Consider the following 24,605-nt stretch of genomic DNA (forward strand, 5'->3'; position numbering starts at 1 on the left):
AAAAATAACATAAAACTATATTAGGAACATAGTTCAAACATGAGCTTATGCACATGCTTTAGGAGGTCTAGGTTTGATCTCCAGCACTTCTTGATTCTCTGAGAACCTCTGGAAGTGACCCGGGAATAATGCACCAGGAGTAACTCCAAGATATCACTGGGTGTGGCCCCAAAAATAAAGCAAGTAGTTTTAGGGGGTTGGGGAGATATCCTGAGCAGGGAAGTATAGGCCTAACATGTGCCTGGCCCTGAGTTCCCTCAGCAGCATCCCATTTGCCTCCTCAGCACGACTGGGTTCAGCCCTGGTGGATCCCCAAGCCCCACAGGGCTGAAGAGAACCACCCCATCAAGCAGAGCAAGGTGGAACACTGTTGATAGAGCCAGCTCTTCAGGTATGGCCCCTATCATTTATCTATTTATTTTAAGTTTATGTAGAGCCAGGGAGAGCTCCCTGGTGGCAAACGCAGTTGCTAGTCTGAGGCTGGGGAGGTCTTGGGTTTGATCCCTGCCACTGTCCCCACATGCCTTGTGGGATCCCAGAGGTTCTACTGCTGCAGATCCCCAGTGCCACAACCAAATGTGTGACCTCTGGTGCACGAGTCGGGAGATATGAGAAGTGTGTGAGCTCCACAACCAAGTGCGGCAACTCAAGGTCATCTCATCAACAAAAGAAAGGGAATGATATATAAAAGGTTCAGTTATACGGCCAAAATGACAGTACAGCAGGTAGGGCTGTACAAATGTAAAAATGTACAAATGTCTTACATACAGGCAATCTGGGTTTAATCCCTGGGATCCTATACAGTACTCTGAACACCGTTGGGAGTGTTCAGAGCATCTTATGGGGTATCCAGAGTAAAGTTTCACTTGAACAAATTTGAGAGTTATTTGGACATACTTCTATAACTCTTATCTACTTTTAAGATTACTGTATTTTTATTTTATGTAAGTACAGATTTTTTTTCAGGATGTTGAAACTCTTCGTGTTGTTAAGTAATTTAGGCAGATGTCAAAATCTGAGGACAACACAATTACCAAGAACTCATACATTTTTTCTCCACCCAGTTCCAGGGATTGAATGCAGGACCTCATACATAGCAGGCAAGTGCTCTACCACTGACTTAGAACTCTGATCCTCAAGGATGATACACTTTGAATGAAAGTGCCAATCTTCTAGTGCAGGAAATGCTAAGACACTGTTGGAGGAATTCTGCCAGGAGAAGCTGCCTGGCAGTTACACAAGAGGAAACAAAGACTAAAATAGCAGTGCAAGGGGCTGATGAATATCTTTCACTATTCATATCTTTGAAGAGTTGTGAAGGAACTGTGATATCTTACCTTTTCCCTGCAGAAGAGGGAAGGGGCTTTATTAGCTACTTCTGCATCACAAGTTAATTCTACATCTAAGGTAATATACAATTATCATCTCAGTTTCCGTGGAGCATAAATTTGGAAACAGTTTAGCTAAAAGATTCTACACCAGCATTCTTCATCTGGGACCCAGTTTAGGGTACTTGGAGCACGTGCTTTGTCAGTATACACTCATGAGTTTAAATTCCCAGTGTCCCACACATGCCTCACACAATCCTGGCCACCAAGCTGTCTAGGATCACTGGCAACAGAAGCAGTTGTCAGCCACAGACAGTCAGGTGTGTGTAAGCACCATAAAGGGAGTGAACACAGAGACCAGGAAGATGTGTGAGCAACATGGCTAGAAGTGTGACTCTGACAAGTACAAAAGTTCCACAGTGAAAATGGGCACTGGTGGAGGGATGGGTATCTGATCATTGTATAATCGAAACCCAAGCACAAAAAATTGTAAATCTACAACTGTACCTCAAAAAATAAAATAAAATAAAATAATTTTAAAAAAATTTTTAAAAAGTTCCACAGTGACCTGAGGAGCACCCACATCATAACCTGTGTGCCACCAGGGAGAAAATAATCCCTAGCGAGTCCAAGGGAGCCCCATGATCTGATGTGTGACCCTCTTCAAGCACCATAGTTGAAAGTATCCAAGCACCAAAGCCAGAGATGCATGCATTATTATCAACAGCAGCAACAATAAGAATGTAAGGAGGAAATGGGGGGATTCTTTTTAATATAAGGGAGGGGGGATTTCATAAAAAAAATGAGTTGAACTGGTGAAGAGATGAATGTTGGAACATTGTATGACTGAAACTCAATCGTGGACAATTTTGTAACTGTATATCCTACAGTGATGCAATAAAAAATAAACTTTAAAAAAAAATTGAGTTGAAGTCTTCTGCACATCCTCCTGCTGTAAGAAGGCTAGGAAAAGTACATAACCATCTTTCTCACTTTCTGTAGAATATAACCAGTACTTACCACCCCCAAGACACATGGTGGGAATTCCCCAGACATGAAATTTTTATGTCTGCTCAACGGACAGCAGAAAAAAAGCCACTAAAATTGAAAGCACAAAGTCATCTCTTTGGCTGCCTGACACCAATATAGCCTTTATGGTGTCGACACCAATATGTTGCAACTTGAAATACTACAATTCTCTTTCATAAAATGTATGGAGAAATATGTACTCACTTGGTCTTTCTCCATGAAAGTAAACCCAATGTTTTTCTAGTTATCACATCTAGCTACTCATCTCTAAACTATCCATCCCTCTTATGAATTTCATAATGAAGCTTAACAATAACAGCAACGCTCAACTGTGACAGCAAAGTCAAGAGTCAAGAATAAAAATGAAAGAGCACACGAAAATATACATGATACGTCAAGCAAAGAAGTAAAGATGGGTGTTGGAACATTGTATGCCTGAAACTCAGTCACGAACAACTTTGTAACGGTATTTCTCACAACGATTCAATTAAAAATATCTTTAAAAAGAAAAGAAATGAAAGTAAAAATGGCCGGTCTCATTTCTTCCCTCATCATTGCACTCTCACCTTTGTTTGTGACTTCCTTTCTCTGCAGTCATCTTGAATGCCATTTACCTTCCACCAATACTTCACTTCTAAGGGATCCGAATGCTGGATGGAAATAGGTGTTTGAAAGTATACCAGCAAAGCTGTTTCTGCTTGTTATTCAGTCCAGGTAATACCATAATCTTCTTTTCCTTCCCTGGTCTATCCACTGACACAAGATATGCAACATGATCCTAAGGCTCAGTCCCAAATCAATGGAACCATTGTTCAGCTTTTGTTGGAAATGAGTTTTCCTTTCTTCAGTAACAAGACTATAAACTGCAAAGCCCAGAATCTCAGAGAATGAATTTTTTTAAAAAATAAAGTGCATATTCAGGGGTGGGAGGTGTTGGTGGAGGGGTAGGCCAGGAGAGATAAAACAGCAGGTAGTGTGCCTGTCTTGCACATAGCAAACACAGGTTCAATCCCTAGGACCCCAAATTGTCACCTCCAAGCCATGGCAGGAGTGGACCTTGAGGACAGACAGGTGTGGAACAACAACAACAACAACAACAAATTTAAGTGGGGGGGGGGGGTCATTAGATATAAACTCTTGTTGATCCTAAGCCCACAGATTTTGCCTGTAGAAAGTCGTAGTTTTAAAACATAGCCACAAATATCTTGATGCTTCTCTTTAAAAAGAAATAAGGGAAAGAAATCACCGTAGATTTGGCCAGCCTTAGTAACTGAATGAAGGTAAAGGTAAAGGTAAAGGCCCTCCCGTTGATCGTCGATTTGCTCGAGCGGGCCCAGTAACGTCTCCATTGGAGACTTTGCTGTTACTGTGTCTGGCATATCGAATACTCTCGGTAGCTTGCCGGGCTCTCCGAGAGGGGCGGAGGAATCGAACTCGGGTCGGCCATGTTGGCCGCGTGTAAGGCGAACGCCCTACCCGCTGTGCTAAGTGAATCAGAGTGACACTGCATGGACCAGAGAGATAGGACAGGGGTTTATAAGCCTCCGATGCCATAGTCAACTTTGGTTTGATCCCCAGCACCACATATAGATCCCCAAGTACAGCCAAGAGTGATCCCTGAGCACAGAGCCCGGAGTAAATCCTGAGCATATTGAGGTATGGCCCAAATCTCTCTACAGAATAAATGCAAATAAATAGATGCTATATGACTTTCTCTGCTAGTTTAGAGCAGGAATGACAGTTTCAACCCAGATTTCTCTCTCCAGATGATTACCCTTGGAACCTAGCTACCAGGCTATAAGGAACCAAACGCTCCCATGAAAAGGCATTGAATAGATTTTCTTGCCACAGATTTTCTTGCCACAGATTCAGCTAAGGACTCAGTCAACACTAGTATCAGTCATCAGACATGGGAAGAAGTGGGTTTTTCATTTATTCCAACCCCCAGTCTGTCAGCTACTCCATCTGGGATCAAGAAAAAAGTGGAGCAAAGATAAGCTGAGTCCACTAATGCTGACAAATTACAGATTTATAAGCAAAATGGATCATATAGAATTAAGTCACTACGTTTGGGGCTGGTTATACAACAATAAATAATAGGAGCATACATAGTGTGCCAAATATTGGATATTAGTTCAAAGTATATGCTGCATCCTATGAGGTAGTATCAAAAAGTCTTTCTCCCAAGAGGCACCATAGCTAAGTCTCCAAAAAAGACCAGGTGCTTCTGGGTGGAATGATATGGAATGACATCAAAGTGGGAAGTAGCCCTCCGCATTAGTTATTTCATTTCAGAGTAAGTTTACTTTTTGTTTTGGGATAACACCCAGAGAGATTAGTTGCTATTTCCTGGCATGTTTGCTATAGTGGTTGTGGTGGGGGGGGTGGTCGGGAGTCATTTGTGGCAGTGCGCAGGGGACCACGCAGGGCCCAGGATTCAACAAGAACTTCTGGGATGTGAAGTCATCCAGAACCTCTGGGATATGAAGTCATCCAGTGGACTCAAAAGTGTGCTCCAGCATTTTGAGTCATCTCCCTAATCCAAGGATGAGTTTCTTGATAAGTTGCAATATAGGATACAATGACAGGGTGTAAACTATTTAAGTCCCTTTTATCTGACAGGTGAGCCCAGCAAGCTACCGAGAGTGTCTTGCCCGCACAGCAAAGCCTGGCAAGCTACCCGTGACATATTTGATGTGCCAAAAACAGTAACAAGTCTCACAATTTGTTGTGAGACATTACTGGTGCCCACTTGAACAAATCGATGAACAACGAGAGGACAGTGCTACAGTGCTATCTGACAGGTAAGTGCCTTGTCAGTGGTGGTGACAGCAGAACATCTAAAACTAGAGGAAGGGTGTTTCAGAAAGGAACAATAACTTCTCTTCTCCCCAAATACTCAGGGAAGGCCAATGGAATAAAATTTCTTCCTAGTGGCCAGTGGACCTTCTTCCTGGGTGAGTACCTGCTGCTGCTACTCTGAACACAGCAGCGAGATGGTACTCCTGGGCATAGCTTTAATCCTGGTAGCATTGTCAATTATTTATGATTCCACTGAATAAGCAGAACCTGGAAAAGGAGAGTGAGGTCCAGAGAGAGAGCTCAAAGGGCTGAGCGCAAGCTATACTTGAAGGAGCCCTGGGTTCAATTCCCAGTACCACCAGGAGTGACCTCTGACCATTGAGTGAAAGTTGCTCCTGTGTACTGCTGGGTAAAGGTAAAGGTAAAGGTAAAGGCCCTCCCGTTGATCGTCGATTTGCTCCAGCGGGCCCAGTAACGTCTCCATTGGAGACTTTGTTGTTACTGTGTTTGGCATATCAAATACTCTCGGTAGCTTGCCGGGCTCTCCGAGAGGGGCGGAGGAATCGAACTCGGGTCGGCCATGTTGGCCGCTTGTAAAGCGAATGCCCTACCGCTGTGCTATCACTCCAGCCTGTACTGCTGGGTATGGTCCAAAAATGAAAGCACAAAAGAAAGATAGAGATAGTGAGTTTCACATACAGAGAAGCTCGCTCAATCCATATGAGTCTTTCTTAGTTTTTTTTTTTTTTGGTGGGGGGCAAACCGGATGTGCTCAGGGCTCACTCCTGACTCTGCACTGAGGAGTTACTCCTGGCAGTGCTTGGGGGACCATATGGGATTCCAGGAATCAAATCTAGGTCAGCCATGTGCAAGACAAATGCCCCCCGCACCCGCCTGCTGTATTATTGCTCCAGACCTCCCATATGATTCTTAGAATTCATTCTGCAAGGCCCAGCACCATCTCTCTTCCCATGTCTTCTTTGTTACCAATTCTCTAATCCTGGTCTCTCCCTGCCTGACAATTAGCTTCCATCCATGAACCCAAGACCACTCTTCTTCCAGGAAAATGAACTTCAAGATGGAGACCTGGACATTCTGATCATTAAAAGAAGTTTACAAACTCAAAATTCCTCAGGTTCGAAGTAGGACAACTGTACAGAAATCCATTTCTGACAAGTACTCGCATATTTCACAGAGCACAGTGCCAGAATGGCGTGTAGCATACTGTGGGAACTCAATAAATATTTGTCTACTTTTGACTATAGACCAAACATGATTGCCACTCAATGCCTCTTTTGCAAACCACAACACCCAAAAGGAGAGAGAGAACAAAAGGGAATACCCTGCCACAGAGGTAGGGTGGAATGGGGGGATGGGGGGTGGGAGGGATACTGGGACCCGGGGTGGTGGAAAATGGGCACTGGTGTAGGGATGGGTGTTTGATCATTGTACAATTGAAACCTAAGCACAAAAATTCGTAAATCTACAACTGTACCTCATAGTGTTTCACTAACAAAAATTTTTTTAAAAATGTAAATGATGGAGAATGGGCACTAGTGGAGGGATGAGTACTGGATCTTTGTATAACTGAAACCCAAGCACAAAAATTCGTAAGTCTACAACTGTACCTCATGGTGTTTCACTAATAAAAATTTTTTAAAAAATTTGTCTACTTTTTAAAATGCCGATGTCTTTGCCCAAATTAAATCCTTCCAATAGTTTCTCCTTTAATTTTAAAGCTTCAAAAGCTACCTACTTACCTTGAGATCCTTACTGGATTGACTTGTATATAATCCTCCCCCTTATTCTCTGTACCTCACCACTCAGTTATTAATTCCTAGACTAACCCATATTTCCTCCTGCCACACGGCCTATGCATCAACTGTTTTCATTCCTCATCTTTCAAATATTGACTCAAGGGTCCCTCCCTTGAAATAGCATCATGTTTCTTCAGAGCATTCATCTCCATATTTATCATTCATCTCCATATATATGTTATTTCCTGATTTATCTTTGGACTTAAATTATAAAGTTCACTTTATGATTATGTGAACTCACAACCAGAATCCTAACATCTAAGACCGTGCTTGGCGCTTAAAAGGTGTTAAATAACATTTTAGCAAGTGAATGTATGAAGAAAATAATGTCTGTCAGCAGACTGCCAGAGATCTCTCTGGACCCCTATGCCAAGCCAATTTCACTGGGGTTCCTCAGATGGAGCGGGTGTCCCCTCTCCACCCACTCCAGATGAAGCCCCCAACGACCACAAAATTTCAGAAGAAAAACCCAGGTACACACAGGAACAGGTTCTGAAGACCCCAGGCTACATGGTGACAGAGACGATTTGTCCCTCCCCAACTCCCTGCCCACCCCTTCAGGGTCTTGGCTGTCATAGCCACAAACCGCCTCCGGGCCATATTTAATTGTGCCACCCGCCTTGATCCAGAGATTCACAAATGAATCTCAAAACAGATTAACTCCCTACAGAGATGTCTCTGGACCCCAATCATTAACATATTTAGAATGCTAGGAGCCATCTCTCATGATACTCATAGTAAGCAACTGAAAATAAATGATCTAGGGGCTGGAGCGATAGCACAGCGGGTAGGGCGTTTGCCTTGCACGCGGCTGACCCGGGTTTGATCCCCAGCATCCCATATGGTCCCCTGAGCACCGCCAGGAGTAATTCCTGAATGCAGAGCCAGGAGTAACTCCTGTGCATTGCCGGGTGTGACCCAAAAAGCAAAAAAAAAAAAAAAAGATCTAGAATCTGCCTGTAGCAGGCAGGCTTGAACGTGGTAGGAAAATTTGAAATAATGGTGGTGGGAAGGTGTAGTGGTAGTGGGATTGGTGTTGATATATTGAATGTAATCAATTAATGTGAACAACCTTAAGAAAATAAAATGTAAAAATAAAATTTAGAAAAACAAAATAATGTCTGCAAATGCAGCGTATTATTTACAAACTGTCAGAGCCAGTTTTGTGTAAGAATTCTGCTACTCAGAGCCTACTCCCTTAATTATTAATCAATTAATTTGGTTTTTGACAGGGAGTGTTGTGCCACACCACCCATGCTAGAGGGCTACTCCCTGCTTTGTGCTCTGGGTCACTCCCAGAGTTACTATGTAGTGCCTGAGATCCAAGTGAGGTGGGCCACATTCTGGACACGCACCTTAATAATCTTTCTGACCACTATATTTACTCATTTTCAAAAGGAATTGGCTAGGTAAAAACTTTCCTAAATATTCCTGCGGCCGACCCGGATTCAATTCCTCCTACACTCTCAGAGTGCCCGGCACGCTACGGAGAGTATCCTGCCCTCTCGGCAGAGCCTGGCAAGCTCCCTGTGGAGTATTCGATATGCCAACAACAGTAACAAGTGTCACAATGGAGACGTTACTGGTGCCCCATGGGGGCAAATCGATGAACAACAGGACAGTTCCGTGCACTAGGAATATGACTCACACAGTAATTTTAAGTTACTAATAGTTACACTGCAAGAAGCAAGCAAAAATATATTGTCTAACCCAGCATATTCAAAACATCATTTCAACACAACCCTATAGTCAGCGCCAAACTCTCAGCCGGTTTAACAGTTTTTCTCCGTAGAGATGATTTGAAACAGATAGAGCGTACTGCTTGGGGATCGGGAGCTTTGTCTCTGGATACAGTTCTAACTAGTACTTTAGCCTTCCGTCCCTTACTGAAACCGATACTTTGCTCCTCCTGCAGACTGGAGCCAGGTCCCTTGCAAGTGTTACTATTTTTTTTTTTCACTTTATTAACAGCATGTCAAGGCACTTGGTAGCCAAAGCCCCATCACCCTTGACTACCTAGCAATGCAGGGGAGCTGAAGGTCTAATATTCAGACACTCCTATGCAACATTATCCAGGGGGCGGGGACTCCCAAAGCAGGGCTCAGGGGTGGGGCTGGAACCTGTGAGGGGTGGAACTTTCCATGCTCCTCGCAGGCGAAGAGCAGGGCTGGGAACCACCTGGAGGAGCGACGGAGCCGGCGACCGAGCAGGAGTCGGGGGGGTGGGGAGGGGGCTTCCAAGCGCCCTTGAAGCTTGCAACCCAGCCTTATCAATTCATTCACGATTTTCCTAATACCTGCCCGGAACCTCGCGAGGCGTCACACAAGAGAACAGTCAAAACCGTTCTGATCTCTTGCCGGCATTAGATGCACACACGGTTTTGTTTGGGGGCAGAGGGGTTACTTCTCCTTCCTCCGCGGTGCAGGGGTGTGGGTGGAGCAGCAGGGGTCGCCGAGAGAAACGCTCCACGAGGTGGGGGTGGACGTGGGGGTGCACTTGGCCAACCAACCTAGCCTGAGCCTCCACACCTGCCCTTGGACAGAGGGGAAGAGGCGGGATATCCGCCCGGGCCGCGGCACTTCCGGAAGTGACGTAGGAGTGTCAACATGCAAAATGGCGGCCCATCACCGGCAGAACACGGCCGGGCGGAGGAAAGTCCAGGTAAGGGGGCCCGGCTTGTCGACCTCCTGGCGCGGCGGGCAGCCCGACGCCCACCCCCGGCGAGCGGCCGTGCGGGGCGGCGAGCGGCCGGGGGCGCGGGCTCGGGCGATGGGGAACGGGGGGCAGCGGCCGCGAGGGGTGGGGCCGCGGCGCTTAACGGCTCGAAGGAGGAAGGGGCGGGGGGGTGTTAGGGGGCGGCCGGCCGGGCCCTCCGGGGTCGCGTCCCGGGACCCCTGGGCTCGCGGGGCTCGCGAGGGTGGCTTGGCTGGGCTCCGGTCCCGCTGGGAGGTGCGAGTCCTGCGGGTCGAAGCGAGCCGTTCCCCGCCCACCTGCCTCGCGCTTCCCTCGCCTTCCTCCCCACCCAGCGCCAGTGCCGGGACCGGTGGGCGCCGCGGCCTCGGGACGACGCGCCCCACCCCCACCCCCGGGGCATCCCCCCGCGGGCTGCGGCGGCCCGGCGGGACCCGCGCGGGGGCGTGGCGGCGAGGGGCTCCCGGCCGGGATGCTGCCCTTGGGGAGGGGGATCCCCTGCCTTTGCTGCGGGTGAAACGCCGTGGGAGTGAGTTGGTGTTGGTGGGGGCTGTTGGGGTGGGTGGGTTGGTTGGTTGGTTGTTTTTTCTCTCTCGTTTGGGAATTCAACCTCGTGTTCACCCTGTCTTGGTTTTCCACCCTGCCTCTTGCCTGTTTTCATTAATCCGAGGGTCGAAAGAGCTACCCAACCTCCCCGGATAGGCTTACTTAGACTTTCCCGAGCCCCACTTTGAGCTGTGGGGTACGTTTCGTTTATTGCTACCTGTTATTTCCGGTGATGCTTGATGACAGGTGCTCACCACTGCAGGTACGGCACGCAGAAGTTAGCGTGGTCGGCCGGGCGCGTTTACTCATTAAACATGTATTGAGCACTAGTTTGGACCCCGAACTAGTGGTCCCGGACTAGTTCCACTAGGAACGCGGAGAGTAGAGGAGTAAGTAATAAGCCAGCTTTCTTTATGAGACGTAGCATAATTTGTAGTTTTAACAGGTTGAAATGTGTGTTTAATAGGTCGTCAAGACAAAGGGTAGGGTAGTCCCAAGAAAGGGTTCCAAGTCTCAAAGTCTTCGAAACAGTTCCCTTTGTTTGATTTGTCGCTTAAGGACGCGAGCGTCCTGCGCGCTGTCTGGATATTTGTTGAGTTGCGTGAAATTAATAGGACTTTAAATGGCTTTCCCGGTTAGATTATTTTTAAGAGCATCCATGACAGAATTTAAGCAAGCCCAATATCTAAGCCAGATGGTGCTGCTCCTAACTAAACTAATTCAAAATTGTAACTTAATTGTATCTTGACACTAGTCATGTACTCTTTAGGGTAGTAAAGATAATCCCACCCGTTTCTCATTGCCGTGAGTTTGTATTTAAAGGGCTCTATAAAAGTACTTGAATGGGAAAAGTGTAAGCCACAGTGGAGACATGAGGGCCTTGATGAATTTTGAGTCATTTCACATAAAATGAGGGAAATACTGTACCACTCCTGCCCATCAGAGTACGAAACCTAGAATTTGGGATTTAACCCTTAGCCCCTGTTTCTTAGTGGGCTTAATAATCAGATTGGTGACATGACCAAGTATTTCCTGTGAAGATAATCGAGAACTGTTTTAAGATTAGCCTGCTTATTAGAGATTCAGGGATTTCTATTTAGTATTTTTCCGTCTGGAGACCATACCTAGCAGCCATACTAGAGGCTACGCCCAGTTATGTGCTGGGCAACTCTTTGGTGCTGGGACTCCAGTCTGAACTTATTGCATGCAAAACCTCTGTTCATCCTGTTGAGCTATGTTTCTGGCTCAGGAATGATGTTTTTAAACCAATGCAGGCTCATTGCTCTGACCTGCCTCAGTGAATTCACAGAGTGGTACATGGAAGAGTTGTAACAGTATAATAGATGCCAGAATGATGGAAGCTCACAGTGGGGAGCTGCCATAAATGTGAGGGTCAAAGAGATCATGTAGGACTTAGGTTACTTGTCTTGCATTGAGGTTTACCCTAGTTCATCCTTGACACTACATGGTCCTCCAGGGCATCACTGGGTGCAGCCCTGGAGACACCTGAGTATTGATGGGGGGGCCAGGAACAGGTAATCTCTGGTACCAGAAGTCCCTGCTCGGGGCATCCTCCAAAATCCCTCAACTTTGAACCACTAGTTGAGGGACCCACATGCCTCCTGCGGTATAAATGATAACTCTCCAAAATTTCCAATTTATCTTCTTTATATTTTTCCCAGTTCCTGTTCTTATTGTCCCATTTATAATTTGTCTTTGTCGTAAAGTACAATCAAATGTATGATGCACCTCTTCCCCCTGCTTACCATAAATAATATGGAATCAAGATCGAGTCCTTTTATTCCCTTGTGGCATTTAATGTGATGATTTTTTAGTAGCCTGAGTCTGTTGGTTGATTCACTCTCCATCTTTCCTTCAGTTATGAGTTCTTCCCTCAGTTGCTTCAGAATTCTTGGTGAGAGGTTGGACAAAAGTCTCTAGTATTCCTGGCTAGGAACTACAACCATGCCCTAGCACTTAATAATGGCTAACAGGTATAAAAACATGCCCCTCCTGGAGGAAGAACTCAGTGTTTTAAAGTATCTACTTTGCAAGCTTACAGTCAAGCGCTCAATCCCTGATGCTGCCCTTGGGCCCTGTGTGACTCCAGCAACTGCAGTTTGGTCCTGGTATTTCTGTTGTCTGCGATTCCCAGCTTTGCAAGTGGTTTCCAGCGATACTGCTGCTTGTGTAAGTGTGACCACATCCACAGATCACAACTCCAGGCAAACAACAACAACAACAAAAAGCCCAAATGCAAGCTGTTCCATAGTTTGGAAGTGCAATCCCTGATAAGCAGAGGCACGTGCACCCAAGCATACCCTGATGAGCGCTGCACCAGAATGTGTCTGAGCACTTCATCTAAAGAGCACAGGCCCAAGCCAGAGAGATAGTAAAGCAGATGGGCCACTTGCCTTGCATTTTGGCGACCAGAGTTCAATCTCTGGCATCACTTCTGGTCCTCCAACTAATGCCAGGAGTGATTCCCAAGTACAGCCAATTACAACTGGATGTGGCCCCAAAGTAAACCAACAAAAAAGAGCACAGCCTCAGCATCCATGTGTGTGAAAGCACCAGAGCTAAAGGAGTGTGGTCCTTGACAGCCGTGTGGTTAAGTATGTAATTGTACAACCGAAGTGCAACTCCTTTAACAGGAAGCACAACTAGAAGTACATTTGAGCACCTGAGTCAGCGTGTGTTTGACAAGGGAAGAGGGGGTTAAGTAAATATCACTGTCACTGTCATCCCCTTGTTCATTGAGTTGCTCGAGTGGGCGCCAGTAATATCTCCATTCGTCTCAGCCCTGAGATTTTAACAGCCCCTCCTCTTGTCCTTCCCAACTCTGCCTTTTTTGAGGCTCTTTTGGGATCAGGGGAATGAGACCCATTATTGTTACTGTTTTTGGCATATCGAATATGCCATGGGTATCTTTCCAGGCTCTGCCATGCGGGCAGGTTACTCTCGGTAGCTTGCTGGGCTCTCCGAGAGGGCAAGTAAAATAGTAATAGTAAATAAATACTCAGCTTTCCAAAACAGGAAAATTTCTTTTAATTGAAAGTTACCCAAAATCTGGCTTAACCAAGCTCACATAATAAAGGGTATATATTGGCTCATAAAATTAAAAATTTATGTATTTTTATTATCAAGAAATGCTAATTTCTTCAAATCCTGAACCAGCGGGCTTAACAGTATTCTTTCCACCCTCAGAAGCGATGTAGCATCAGCTTTACCACTGGGATACCTACAGGTTGCCCTTTCCCTGCTTCACAAATCCTGATTCTTCCCTTCTTGGCAGGGTGACACCTATCTTAAGAGAGATAAAAGAGAGAACAGAGGTGGGAACTAGAGAGGCAACTAACAAATGTCGGTTATACCAGTATTCGCCCCTTTCCCTACCAATTAGTCATTCTAAATCTGTTGAAAGCTCAGTGTGGTCTTTTTTCTCATATTTTTTGGGGGAATGGTGCATCTTAGCCAACCTACTCAGGGCTTACTCTTGACTCTGTGCTCAGGGATTACTCCAGCAGTACTTGGGGGACCAGATTGGGATGCCAGGGATGCCATGGATCAGCCGCATGCAAAACAAGTGCCCTACCTGCTATACAATTTAATCTTTCTGGCCCCTCTTTTTCCTTTATTTCTATTTTTTCCTTTTGGGGTGACATCCTTCATTGTTCAGAGATGACTTATATCTCTGCAATCAGGAATCACTCCTGGAGGTGTGGTGCAGGGATTGAACCAGGTCAGTAGCACTCAAGTCATGAGCTTCTTCCCCCCCGACCCCCACATACTGTCTCTCTGGCTCTTGGTTTGGTGTTAATTCTGATTCTAAGTCCCAGTGGTGAGTTTAATTTTCAAGACTTAAGGAAATGAAATGATGCTAAGTCCTGGTTTCTCAAAGAGAGATCCTGCCTTACCACATTAGCCAAAATCCAGCTTTTTTATGTAGGATGAGTAATAAAGTGAGTTTGCCAGAGTAACATCTGTTTGGTCATGGTCTAACAGATTAGATAGCATTTTAGACTCTGTGCCCCTCTACTGTGTCATTACTGCTCAGCCCTGTCATTATGACATGAAGTCAACTATAGACAATATAGAAAGGATCAGATGTCATGTTTCAATGAAACTCTGGAAATAAATACAGGTCTTTGAGTTGAGTTTGTACCAGAGGAAATTTTTATTACCCCCTGGTTTAGAAATCAGACTCAGAGATGTCTTAATTTGTTTTTGCCTTCCTGAGAATCAAACCCAGGTCTCATGCATGCAAGGCATGTGCTTTATCACTGGGCCATGTTTCTCATCTCTTGGAAATTTTTTTTTTTAGTCAATTTGTGGAGTGAGAGAAATAGTATAAAGGTTCAAATGTTTGTCTTGCCTATTGCCAACCCTGATTTGATACCAGCACTGCATATGGTCCCCCACGCACTGCCAGGAGTTCTCCTTGAGCACAGAGCACAGAGCCAGGTGTAAATCCTGAACACTGCTAGATGTGGCCCAAACCCTCCACTCTTTGCCCCCAAATCCAGATCTTTAAGTGTGAGCAGAAAATCCATGAGATAGAACTGGGAGAGAAAAAAAGTGTTAGAATTATTGATAATTTGGCCATCTTTTTTCTTGGCGAAATTTAACTTGATTTAGCCTAATATGTGAAAGTAGCCTTATATAAGAGCTTTGTGATTCCATATTTAGGATGCTAAAAGCAGGCAAACTTAATCTCTGGGTTTAAAAAAAAAGAAACAAAAATAGGCTTGATCTTCAAGCCCGCGTTTTCCCTTGAATATGTATCTCACTTGCTTGTCTCTATGTCTCTTTGCTTTTTTCACTCTGGAGAAGTCTGGGTTCTCTCTTGAACATGTACATCCTTTCTCTCCCCTCACGTCTTTCTAAGTTTCAATAAGACTCTCTTGCTTTCAAAAAATTATATTAAAGATATATTAAAATTATATGCATATAATATGTACATATTTTATTGTATATAAATACAGTTTTATTGAAACTTAGAAAGATGTTAAATAATATATGATAAATGTAAACAAAATTTGCAAACAAAACAAAAATTCCAGATAAAAAACAACGATCTAGATTGCCTATGGGTAGCTATGAGGTTTGGGAAGAGAGTAAGGAAACTCTAGGATGATGGTAAAACTCATTACATCTTGGAGTAGTAGATTGTATTACACAGGTATAGTCTTATTTTTTTGGTGTGGACCATTCTTATTTACATACAAATAATTTCCCCCTTTATTTAAACATCATGGTTTACGGAGTTCCTCATGATGCATTTTTCGCAGGTATTCAGTATTACAACACCAGTCTCACCACCAGTGTGGCCTTCCCTCCTCCATTGTCTCCATTTTCCTAATCACCCCCAAGCCTACCCCCTTAGCAGGCACAAAATAATTTCATTTACATTGCTTGTTACTACTAAATAGTAATGGAATTATCAAATATTCAGTAAAAGAAAATTTGTGAATGTCATTATATCTGGCTGAAGTGATAGCACAGCGAGTAGGGCATTTGCCTTGCACGCCACCGACCCAGCCACCAGTTTGATTCCTCTGCCTTCAATTCCTCCGCCCCCCTCCGAGAGCCCAGCAAGCTACCGAGAGTATCTCACCTGCACGACAAAGCCTCGCAAGCTACCCGTATTCGATATGCCAAACATAGTAACAGCAAGTCCTCACAATGTTACTGGGCCCACTTGAGCAAATCGATGAACAACGGGAGGACAGTGACAGTGACAGTGATCATTTTATATCGTCATGGGGTCTAATGACTATTAAGTCCTGTCTGAGGCTGCTGTTGCTAGTTGAGCCTTCTGTGTTAATATTTTTGATTATTGAATGTAGTTGGCTTCTATGCTACTTTCCTGTCTAATTTGGTGTGGTCCTAATGGGATGTCAGTATTATAGAATGTGGAGGTGTTGGTCTCGCACCCCAGAAACTCCAGAATATTTAACTGGGCCGTGAGATTACATGGCAGCAGTTGTGGGTGTGTCTGCCAGGGCTTCAGGAAGTACAGAGTGTGGGATGGAGAGAGGCTGCCTGTCCCCACTTCAAGAAGACCCCAGAGTTCTCAGTCTGAAGACCGGTGTACCTAGAATCTTTGACTGCAGAACTTAGTCATGAGGCAGTTGTGCTGGGCCATTGGCATGACAGCAGCTGTGAGCCGTTGGTGCAGCTGCTGAGGTTTCTTTCCGTGTCCCTGTGGTAAGCCTAACATGACTATACGTCTTGCTTTTCTTAAAAATATCATGAAGTCTTTGCAATAAGTGGATTTCCCAATACATCCCACCACAGCAAAAGAGGTGTTTGTATTAATTCTATATCAATGTTTGTTTTCATGTTTTAAAAAATGGAGGTCCTGAGGTTTTGCTCAATGGTAAAGCACAAAAGCACATGCCTTGTATGTGGGAGACAGACTTGATCCCCTGAACTACAAAAAAAAAAGAGAGAGAAAAGAAAACACTTAATGTGGTAAACCAAATGTCACCACCCCACCATCCAAATGCCCATGCCCTGGTACAGTGGAGTTTTGTACACTTGGAAGCAGATGTCAGAGAGATTTTCGACTGAGACCAGAGGGCACACACACTTGTGCTCACATTCAGTCTCTGAGACCAGAAGGTGTGCATAGCTGGTTGTGGTGCTGCAAACATTCTGGCTTTAGTGTCTACGGAGGCTGGCTGTGGTACGTGAATGTGGTGGGGCACCCTCCTGGTTGCAGTGCTGATGAGTTTGAAAGCTCTGACATCTAATGGGAGAAAAAGGAGCAAACAAAGCAGATGGTTATTAATGAATTGAAAAATTTCTCACAGTCGAAGTGCCACAAGTATCTATATTAAAAGGGCTTACTAAATGCATAGCAAAATTTATAATAAAGGGTCAAATCAAAAACACTAAAAGTATAATTTTTTTAGTTTTAAAGAGACAGGCTTCCGAGATTTAGCTCAGTAGGGTGGATTGTACGCTTTGCATGCCAGAGGCCCAGGCTTGATTCCTAGAGCTTCATGGTCCTGAACATTACTGAGGGGTACACCAGAGCACCAGGAGGCCTGACCCCCATACCAGAATAAGAAGAAAACTGTGAAGATCTTTTCAGTCCTGCTGAGAGGCATGGCAAAAAGAGAACTCGTGATGGTGCAGAAGAGAATGAAAACAGGATCATTTCAAAACAATATAAAGCAGATAGCCTTAGATCCAGTGACAGTAATCCAGATGCTAAAAGTTAGAGCAAGGCTTTTCACAATTAAGGGAGTTTTCCTCTACATGGATTTCCGTCCGAGGTACCTTTACAGTCATGCAAGGGTTGTCACTCCAGTACAGCAGCCCCGGGCACTCGCTTCCGCATCCCAGGGGAGAGCAGAGGAGACTCTGAAATTCAGGAAACAATGGATGTGAAAGAACATCAGTGACCAGACACCTCAGGCAGCTGACCTAAAGCTTGGCCAATCTGAATGAGTGAGAAGAAGGTTCTAAGGGGAAATCTTTGGGGTAAAGGAGAGGTGAGGTTCCTGCTAACATATTTGGAGCTTGTGGGGCACACCCAGTGGTGTTCTGTGCTTGACAGTCACTCCCAGTGGTGCTCAGAGAACTGAGTTGTGCAGCAGATGGAGTCAGGTCGGCTGCATGTAAGACAGGTATCTTAGCGACTGACCGCCTCTCCCACCCCTGTAGCACTGTAGCTCTGTCCTCCCATTGTTCATTCATTTGCTTGAGCAGGCCCAGTAACGTCTCCATTGTGAGACTTGCTGTTACTGTGTTTGGCATATCGAATACGTCACAGGTAGCTTGCCAGGCTTTGCTCTGCAGGCGAGATATCCTCGGTAACTTTCTGGGCTCTCCGAGAGGGGCGGAGGAATCAAACTCGGGTCAGTCAGGTCAGCCGTGTGCTAGGCAAACGCCCTACCCGCTGTGCTATCATCTACTGCTAACATATTTAATATGGTGCCAAAAATGAAGAAAGTTGAAGTTAGAATAGAGGAAACCATTACAGAAGGAATTGCAAGCTATAGCATCGGAGCACTGATTTCTTCATACAGCCCAAAACAGTGATAGTTCTGTCTAACTGGGAGAGTAGCAGGGGATATTGAAAGTAGTTTCAGAGTTTAAAGCCACATCTACCACAGCCCAAGTAAATAAGCAGTGTCAGAACAGGGGAGCTAGAAGGTTGTAGGGTACCCACAATATTTCTAGAATAGCAGCAAGAACCCCAAAGAAACGAGTTGGAAGTAATTAGTTCTAGAGCCGGAGTGATAGATAGTACATGGGTAGGGCATTTGCCTACCCATAGAGGATAGAACTGCTGACCCAGGTTCTATCCTCAGCATCGCATATGGTCCCCCAAGCACTGCCAGGAGTGATTCCTGAGCACACAGGAGTAACCCTGAGCACCACCGGGTATGGCTAAAAATAAATAAATAATTTTTTATGTTTATTTATTTTTTTAACATAGTTATTTCTAGGGATTAAGATCTAGTGTGGGAAGTCTGCTCAGACAGCAGGGAGATTGTTTTCCATTACAGTCTTTCAATACTAGTTGATTTACTGAAAATAGGCAAAAAAAAAATGCTTGGCTAAGAATTAAATGGTAATTTCAGAAGATGGATAATGCGTGCTCATTGTAAAACATATTAAAAAACACCAGATGAATTGAAAGATACCTCATGCGGTTGGAGCGCATGCCTTGTGTGTAAGAGGCCCAGGTTCATTCCCTGGCAGAGCATGGTCCCCTGAGCACCAAGCCAGGCGTAGTTTCCACGTTGTGGGTATAGCCCAGACCTCCCTGCTGCCTGCCTTCCCCAGCAGAAACCAGTGGAGAAAAGCCCACCTAAGTCAGTATCACCATAATGTGGTCTTTCCAGTGTAGAACCGGTGGTTTCATATGTGTGTTCATTAGAAAACCTGTATGAGGGGGCTGCCTCCCAAATGGTACTCAGGAGGCCCAGAGGCCCCACTGGTGATTTGGGGCCAGCTGCTAGTTCCATTCAAGGATGGCGGGTGTGGTGCTACTCAGGCCCTGCCAAGCAGCCAGTGCTGGGGACCACAGGAGCTGTTCCTGTGATGCTCGGGGAGCCATGTGGGTCAGACATATGCCTAGAGTTTTCCCAAAATACTATATTTTCTCCCCTGAAGCATTGGGGTGGGGAGTTGGAACCCCACCCAGAGGTGCTCAGAGCTTACTCTTAGAGAACAGTAAGAGTTTGCCTTCGTACTGTTTTTTAAGGCTCTGGAATCTCAGGGATCACTCCTGGTAGTGGTTGTGGACCATATGGAATGGCGGGAATAGAACCAGTGTCAGACGTAGCAAGGCAAGACCAGACCTGCTGTACTATCTCTAACCCCTCCTATCCCTGCCCAAAGCATTTTTATGCTTCTACCCATGCATATTTTACTTTTAAAAAATACATCACTTTCTGTGTTGGTCTTCTAGATCTACAGCATTTATTTGATTTTTGTTTCGTTTCTTTTTATTTTTAACTGAGAGCTGGAGTGATAGCACAGTGGGTAGGGTGTTTGCCTTGCATGCGGCCAACCCTGGTTGGATTATGTCCCTTTCAGAGAGCCTGGCAAGCTACTGAGAGTATCCCACCTGCATGGCATAGCCTGGCAAGATACCCATGGCGTATTCAATATGCCAAAATCAGTAACAGCAAGTCTCACATTGGAGATGTTACTGGTGCCTGCTGAAGCAAATCAGTGAACCTTTGAACAAAGGGAGGACAGTGCTACAGTGCTACATTTTTTCTTTTCAGTGCTACATTTCTTAATTGAATAACTGTGAGGTACAGTTACAAAGCTTTCATGTTTGAGTTTCAGTCATACAATAATCAAACACCCACTCCACCACCATTGCACATTTTCCACCACCAGTGTCCCAGTATTCCCCTCCTTCCCAACCTTCCTCCTGCTTCTATGGCAGACAATTTCCCCCATACTCTCTCTCTCTGCTTTGGGGCATTATGGTTTGCAGTATAAAAAAAAATAAGGAACACGTCACGAATTTGCGTGTCATCCTTGCACAAGGGCCATGCTAATCTCCTCTGTATCATTCCAATTTTAGTATATGTGCTGCTGAAGCGAACGCTTTCATTTGTTTTGGGGCGATGCTTTGAAGTGCTTAGGGATGGCTCCTTGCAGTGCCAGGGGATTGAGCCAGAGTTCCCACATGCAGAGCATGTGCTAAACCTGTGTTGGGGGCACAGAGCATGTGTTGAGCTCACTCTTTGGCCCCTTTTTGTCATTTTTAGTCAGATGTCTGTTGTAGATATCCTTGAAGTGTTTGGTTAAGGCTCATTTTGTTGGGTATTGCTTTCCACTGACAATAAAAACAGGAATATGTTGTTCTCACACCCTTTCCCATTGGACAGTCATATACTCCCCAGAGTTTGGAAATTAAATCAAATTAACTTAAATCTATTAAATCAAAGAGATAAGATCTCGTGAAGCCCCAGAGAGAGATTGAGAGACAAAGATTGATATTGAAGCCAACTTACTTTCTGATGACTCTCCAATATATGATGCCTGTAACAAATATTTATTAAATGTCTTTGGTACTAGAATGGATACTAGAAGATAGAGTGTTGGGAGGAATAAGGCAACCAAGTGGCTTGCCCTCCTAGAGTTTTGCTGATTTTATTTATTTTATTTGGGGAGCATGAAATCTCTGTGCTGGATGGGGTAGATTGCACCCCGTAGTTCTCAGAGAACCATGTGGTGCCAGGAATGAGACTCCTGAATACAAAGCCTGCACTTAACACCTGTTGGTTGAGCTCTTCCTGGTCCCTACAGCAAAAGATTTTCATGGAGGAGGTAGAACTTTAAAAATACATATATGGCAAGACAAAATAAAAATCTAACAAAACTAAAAGAAAATAAGGATTGATTTCTTCTTATAAAGTGCTCCCAGTACTTTATATATTGTGGATATCAGCCCTTTGTTAAATGAGTAGTTGATAAATATTCTCTCCCAGCCTGTAGTCTTTTTTATTTTGGTTCTCATTTCTTATGCAGTGCAGGAACTTCTTGGTTGGATGTAGTCCCGTTTGTCTATCTTTGCTTCCCCTTTGCTTATTATTTCTTTCCTCTTTTTTTTGGGGGGGGGGGAATCACACCTGGTGATGCACAGGAATTACTCCTGGCTTTGCACTCAGGAATCACTCTTTTTTTTTTTTTTCATTTTTTTTTCCCCTTTATTTTATTTTATTTTTTTTAAAGTTGTAGATTTACAATTTTTTGTGCTTTGGTTTCAATTATACAATGATCAGATACCCATCCCTCCACCAGTGCCCATTTTCCACCACCATGGATAATATCCCTCCCACCCCCATCCCCCCATCCCCCCGTCTCTGTGGCAGGGCAATCCCCTGTGTTCTCTCTCTCCTTTTGGGTGTTGTGGTCTGCAAAAGAGGCATTGAGTGGCAAACATGTTCAGTCCATAGTCTACTTTCGACATGCATCTCCCCTCCTGGGAGGATCCTCCAAACATCCTTTATTTGGTGCTCCCTTCTCTATCTGAATAGCCCTTTCCTCTAGGATACCCGGCTGGCCTCTAAGTTATGGAGTAATCCTTCAGGAATCACTCTTGGCGGTGCTCAGGGGGTATGGGATTCTGGAAATCGAACCTGCGTTGGCTGCGTGCAAGGCAAATGCCCTACCCATTGTGCTATCGCTCCAGCCCCATCATTTCTTGACCAGTGGCATTGAGTCATTGAAGACCACTTCAACATCATAGAGTATTCTACCTATGTTTTCCGCAATATAATATATGGATTCAGATATCCCAAGAGTCAGAAAAATCTGTTCAGAAAAGACGTTTACTCTCGTATGCTCACCACAGCACTATTCACAATAGCCAAAATCTAGAATCAATCCAAAGTGTCCAAGAATAGATGACTGGGTAAAGAAACTATGATAAATTTACACAATTGACTACTACTCAGCTATAAGAAAAGATGAAAGGAAATCATGTAATTTGCTCCTATGTGGATGGATTTGGAGAATATATGCTGAACGAAGTTAGGAGAGTGACACAGAATGACCCTCTCATGTGTGTGGTATAAAGAAATATAGTGGGAAGATAATAGATACCCAACAGCAGTAGAAACTGAGAACTGGTCTGTAGTAGGAAGCTTACCATGGGGGAGGGGTGGAGATTAAGATGGGAGGGGCAGTGGGACAGTGGTGGGGGAAGGGCGTGGTGGGGGATTGCCACCCTACTATTAACCACAGTACCTAAAATAAAATTTAAATTAAAAAGATATAAGGAATGTTAAAAACAGTGATAGCTTTAAGTACTGTAAATGACAGGAAGAACGCCAAGCAAACCTCCCAGAGGAGGCAGGCAGCCTTTCTGCTGAGAGCTTCTGGTAATGGATAGCCCCACCAGGTAAACTCTGGGAGTTTTCTTTAGGGGCATGGAGAATTGGAGAATCATCTTGGCAAATGGAACAATGAATGCCAAGGCTCCGAGGTAGGAAGAGTGTCAGGGAATGAGGACCAGACAGGAGTCAGGTGTGATTCATGACAGAAGCTGGGGAAAGTGAGTATGAGGGTAGAGGGTGGAACCAAAGCATGAGTGGAGCTTGGGCTTGACTTGAAGTGCAGTGAAAAGGCTTTTTGCACAGAAGTACCATGGTTTTATTTTTAAAATGTCTCTTATGAGTCATGACTGGATTTCTTTGCCCTTGGGCTCTGTTAGATATTCTTGTGTTAAATTCTTTAAAGATAAAAAAAAATTTTTTTTTGAGGGACCAAAGAGATGATAGTACAGTGTTTGATTCCCCAGCAACCCCTGATGGTCCCCTGAGCACCACTGAGTATGGACCAAAATTAATAATAATTTTCTTTTCTTTTGGGATCACATCCTGCAATGATCAGGTGTTACTCTTGACTCTGCACTCAGGAATTACTGCTGGAGGTGCTCAGGAGACCATATGGGATGCTGGGGATCGACTGTGTACAAGCCCTACCAAGGCCCACTGTACTATTGCTCTGGCCCCAATAATAAATTTTTTGACTGGTTTGAGTAGATTTCCGTTACTTGCTTCCTAAACTATGGGTTTAAACAGCCTCCTCATTTTTCTCCCTTGTGTGTGTGTGTGTATGTGTGTGTGGGGGGGGGGAGGGTAGCATTAGGCTACACCCAGTTCTGCTGAAGGCTTATTCCTGACTCTGTGCTCAGGTATGATTCCTGACAGGGCTTGGGGACCACATGTGATGCCAGTGATTGAACCCAGGCCAGCTCAGTCTAAGGCAAGCGCTGTATTGCCTCTCTCCAGCCCTCTTTGTCATCTCTATACATGCAGCCTGGCCCTTTCCATGTCTGGTTATTTTGTTTGTTGGTCATTTTCTTTGTTCGCCTATTTTTTTCCCTGCTCCCTTCCCTTTGTTGATGGTGCTGATGCTGCTGCTGCTGTTGCTGCTGCTGCTGCTGCAGTGGTTGGTGGTTGCGAGCACTTCAGCGCCGTGCTCGCCAAGATTCGCGCTCCTTTAATAATGGTGTTTGCATCCTTGTTTGCCCGGTGAGCTTTCTGAGTCATGCCTGCAGCATACACACACATGTGGGACACCAGGGATTTTTTTTTTATCCCCCTTTCTTTTAAGAAAAGGGTTTTTTTGTTTTTGTTTCTGTTTTATTTGCATTATTGGGGGTGGAACTCAGGACCTCACACATGCAAAGCAAGTGTTAGACCACTGAGCCATATCCCTAGCCCACTCCACCAGGGATTTGAACTCATGACTGTCTGCTTACAAGTCAGGAACTCTTAGCCACTGCACTGTTTATTCCTCTGGACCCAGGCATTCACCTTTTCACCTTATTTTAAAAATGTATTTATTTTTGTTGTTTTGGGGCCACACCTGGAGTTGTTCAGGACTTATTTTAGCCTCTGTACTCAGTCCTGGCGATGCTTTGGGGGAACCTCTCCCCAAAGGAGTGAAGTACTGAAGCAAAGAAAACACTATGCTAGGGAAAGGCCAGTTACAGAAGGATTTTATCTTTTTAAGTTACACTTTTTTTTGTCTTGTTTTGGTTTCTTTGGGTCACACCCAGCAATGCACAGGGGTTACTGAGTGTATGAGCCAGGAGTAACCCCTGTGCATTACCAGGTACTTCACGACTTTGGGGAGAGGTTCCCCAGCAGTGCTCAGGAGGTCTGGGGTTCCCACCAGCACTTCTTGGCCAACCGACAGATGGGGGTTCACAGGGACCTGAGGACGGCAGGCTGCTCAGGGCCTTGTGTGCTGGAACCTTCAGAACCACACCTGGTGGACTCAGGAGTCCCGGCTATGCTTGGGGGGGACCTTATGATGCCAGGAATCTAGCTGGGGTGGGCACACACAAGGCATATATCCTAATGCTGTACTGTCCCCCAGCCCCTTCACACTTTTT

General features: G+C 44.9%; 1 protein-coding gene and 1 non-coding gene across 2 annotated transcripts in view; one reads left to right on the forward strand and one right to left on the reverse strand.

Moving 5' to 3' along the window:
- The first annotated feature begins 9,534 nt into the window (after positions 1–9,534).
- WDR48 (WD repeat domain 48) overlaps positions 9,535–24,605 on the forward strand; it is a 49,215-nt gene continuing 34,144 nt past the window's right edge. Inside the window, exon 1 of the mRNA XM_056129174.1 lies at positions 9,535–9,637. Within this exon, the coding sequence (XP_055985149.1) occupies positions 9,590–9,637 (48 nt within the window). The 5' untranslated portion in view covers positions 9,535–9,589. The remainder of the gene's footprint in view (positions 9,638–24,605) is intronic.
- LOC130037920 (U6 spliceosomal RNA) lies at positions 20,194–20,300 on the reverse strand. Its single transcript, XR_008794507.1, has one exon. It is a non-coding gene; the product is annotated as a U6 spliceosomal RNA (small nuclear RNA).

Source organism: Sorex fumeus, unplaced genomic scaffold (assembly GCF_029834395.1).
Source record: "Sorex fumeus unplaced genomic scaffold, SorFum_2.1 ptg000072l, whole genome shotgun sequence".
In the NCBI taxonomy this organism is placed as follows: Eukaryota; Metazoa; Chordata; class Mammalia; order Eulipotyphla; family Soricidae; genus Sorex; species Sorex fumeus.